The 2500-nt window shown below is 47.0% G+C and overlaps 1 protein-coding gene across 1 annotated transcript in view; it reads left to right on the top strand.

Annotated features, from left to right (window-relative positions):
- Positions 1-2500, top strand: part of tbata (thymus, brain and testes associated) — a 13929-nt gene that overhangs the window by 7282 nt on the left and 4147 nt on the right. The window contains exon 4 of the mRNA XM_063221464.1: positions 739-907. Coding sequence (XP_063077534.1) covers positions 739-907 — 169 coding nt within the window. The remainder of the gene's footprint in view (positions 1-738; positions 908-2500) is intronic.

Below are 2500 nucleotides of genomic sequence, written 5' to 3' on the forward strand. Positions count from 1 at the left end.
ATGTCAGTTTTGTCTCTGACTCTTTTGGAGTCCTCTTGGAATTCTATTCAGTGAAAGCCCATTGGGAAACCACAACTCCCATTGTCATTGTGACACAGCGCGCCACAGCGCACAAGTGTTCACTGCACACTGCACACAACAACATTGCATTTATGCCTCACCCGTGCAAGGGGGCAGCCTCCAATGGCGCCCCTGGGGAGCAGTGCGGTGGGACGGTACCATGGTACCTCAGTCATGGAGGAGGATGGGGGAGAGCACTGGTTACCGGTAATTACTCACCCCACCAATCTGGCGGGGCGGGACGGGACGGGAGTCGAACCGGCAACCTTTAGGCTACAAGTCTGACACCCTAACCGCTTACCCATGGCTGCCCTGTAGCCACACTAGCTCTGGTCTTGGACGCTATAAAGGTGGTCTTGACTACAGCCATGGTGTATGCCAACTGCAAACATTTCTCTCTCTCTCTCTCTCTCTCCCTTTGTTTCCTTGGGCATGTTAGTCTGCCAGTTTGTTTTATTTGGATGACAAAAGATGTGTTACAAAAAAACGTAGGCCTATTTGCAGTTTGAGCATGTTGAAAGAACACAAAGAAAGAAGGCAGTTAATCATAGAGCACTGTGTTTCATAGAAGCTCTGTGTCTGTCTCTGTCTCTGTCTCTGTCTCTGTCTCTCTCTCTCTATCTCTCTCTCTTTCTCTCTCTCCTTCCCATCCCTCCATCAGCAGCTGCATCCAGACAGAGCGGCGTCATATCACGGTCGCCGTACCCAGTACTCAGCCCAGACGGGTCGCATCGTGCCCCCTCCGACCCGCTCCCTGGGCCGTTTCGGGACCCAGGCCTCCCTGCGTAGGAGAGGCCCCCAATGCCAGGCAACGACCCTGCAGCCCCTTCACGACCAGGAACTCATGGTAAGACCAGGCCAATCACATCCAAGCATGTTATGCTGCCACAAGGGGCCGCCTTTGAGGCACGTCACATTTTCACTACAAGGGCATACCGTAGACGTCAAAAATCGCAGTCTGGTCAAAGGTAGTCAGAAATGAACGAGATGGGATGATACACTGTAGCCTGTCACAACTCAGCAGTAAAAGCTAGGCAATAGCGACTGGCAGGGCTCTAAATTAACACCAGCCAAGCGGCCAAATGCTGGTGAAATTTCTGTTTGGCTGGTAGAAAAGACCAACTTACAAGCCACTATGACCCATTTGTGAGTGTGTGTTAACATCTACATCTAACATTAGCATCTACTAGCCATTTTGGCTAGTGATGAAAAACTTTAATTAAGAGCCCTGGCGACTGGTAATGTGTTCCGACCGGTAATGTCAGAGATTCTTTAAGTATAGAGATATGCCAACATAATAGGTTGCTATGGGCACCTAATGTGACCAGGTTCCGGTCTGCCTAAAGGGGGGTGTCATAATGCTCCTAGCATTGAATAGAACAGTCCTCAGGTCTGCCTAAGTCTGCCTAAAGGGGGATTTCCCCCCCAATAATAGAACCAGGAAACAATGGGCCAATGGAACCTCTCTCTCTCTACTCTCTCTGGCAATGTGTTCCAATAACAGCAACAACAATGTTGTAACCAGTGGCGTGCACAGACATTTTGGGGGACAGGAGCTGAGGGGTGTGTCCCTTTTGTCCCTTTTGTCTTGGGCACCAAAATACCTTGAAACTGCCCTGGGTAAGACTCAGATAATATCTCTACATTCTTTGCGTAGGCAGACTGCCATCATGAAAAATTGTGTTACCAACACGCTGGTGCACTCCGCGAGGGCAACGACACTCAAAAGCATTTTTTTTACATGACCAGCTTAGCACGATGTAAGTAGTAGCTGTGCCCTGACCTGGCCGGAATTGAACCCCGGTGGACAGTGTAGTAACACAGTGCCCTGCCATTTAAGCCACAGCAGGGCCTTTTACATTCTGTCTTGGTCGATATCTGACTTCTAGGACAATAAGAATGAAAAGTCTGAATGTGACTCTAACTTTGGAATTTATTTCCCAACCCCAATATTTATCTTTTCAGGGGACGTTGACAAGGTGGTAGGAGGGCACCTTAGCAATAAAGTGCTGGGGAAAACTCTTTTATTGAGCTCCTGATCCTGCATTAGATAGGAAAAGAGCTGTATCTAGGGGAAAGTTGAACTTAGGAAATAGGTCTTACATGATTATTGTCCTTCTGGATCGGTGTTTTTATAAAACCTGAAACGATCAGCATATTTAGTAGGAAAGGATCCTTACATAATGAAAAGGAGTAAGCTTTGTGATAGTGGGGAATTAACTGTTCCTGCATGCTACTTCCAGTTGAAAGAATTTTGTAGTGATATTTTTCCATAATCATACCATGATCGTCAAACATATCAGATCAAAGATAATCATACTACGTGGGTGAAATAATTCCCAGCACCTGCATGCATAATGCATACAGTACTGTATCATGTGTAATATAACTGTCTGGCCAGCAATCATATTCTGCATTACCATTTGGATATTATTTCCAC

This window comes from Engraulis encrasicolus, chromosome 17, assembly GCF_034702125.1.
Source record: "Engraulis encrasicolus isolate BLACKSEA-1 chromosome 17, IST_EnEncr_1.0, whole genome shotgun sequence".
In the NCBI taxonomy this organism is placed as follows: domain Eukaryota; kingdom Metazoa; phylum Chordata; class Actinopteri; order Clupeiformes; family Engraulidae; genus Engraulis; species Engraulis encrasicolus.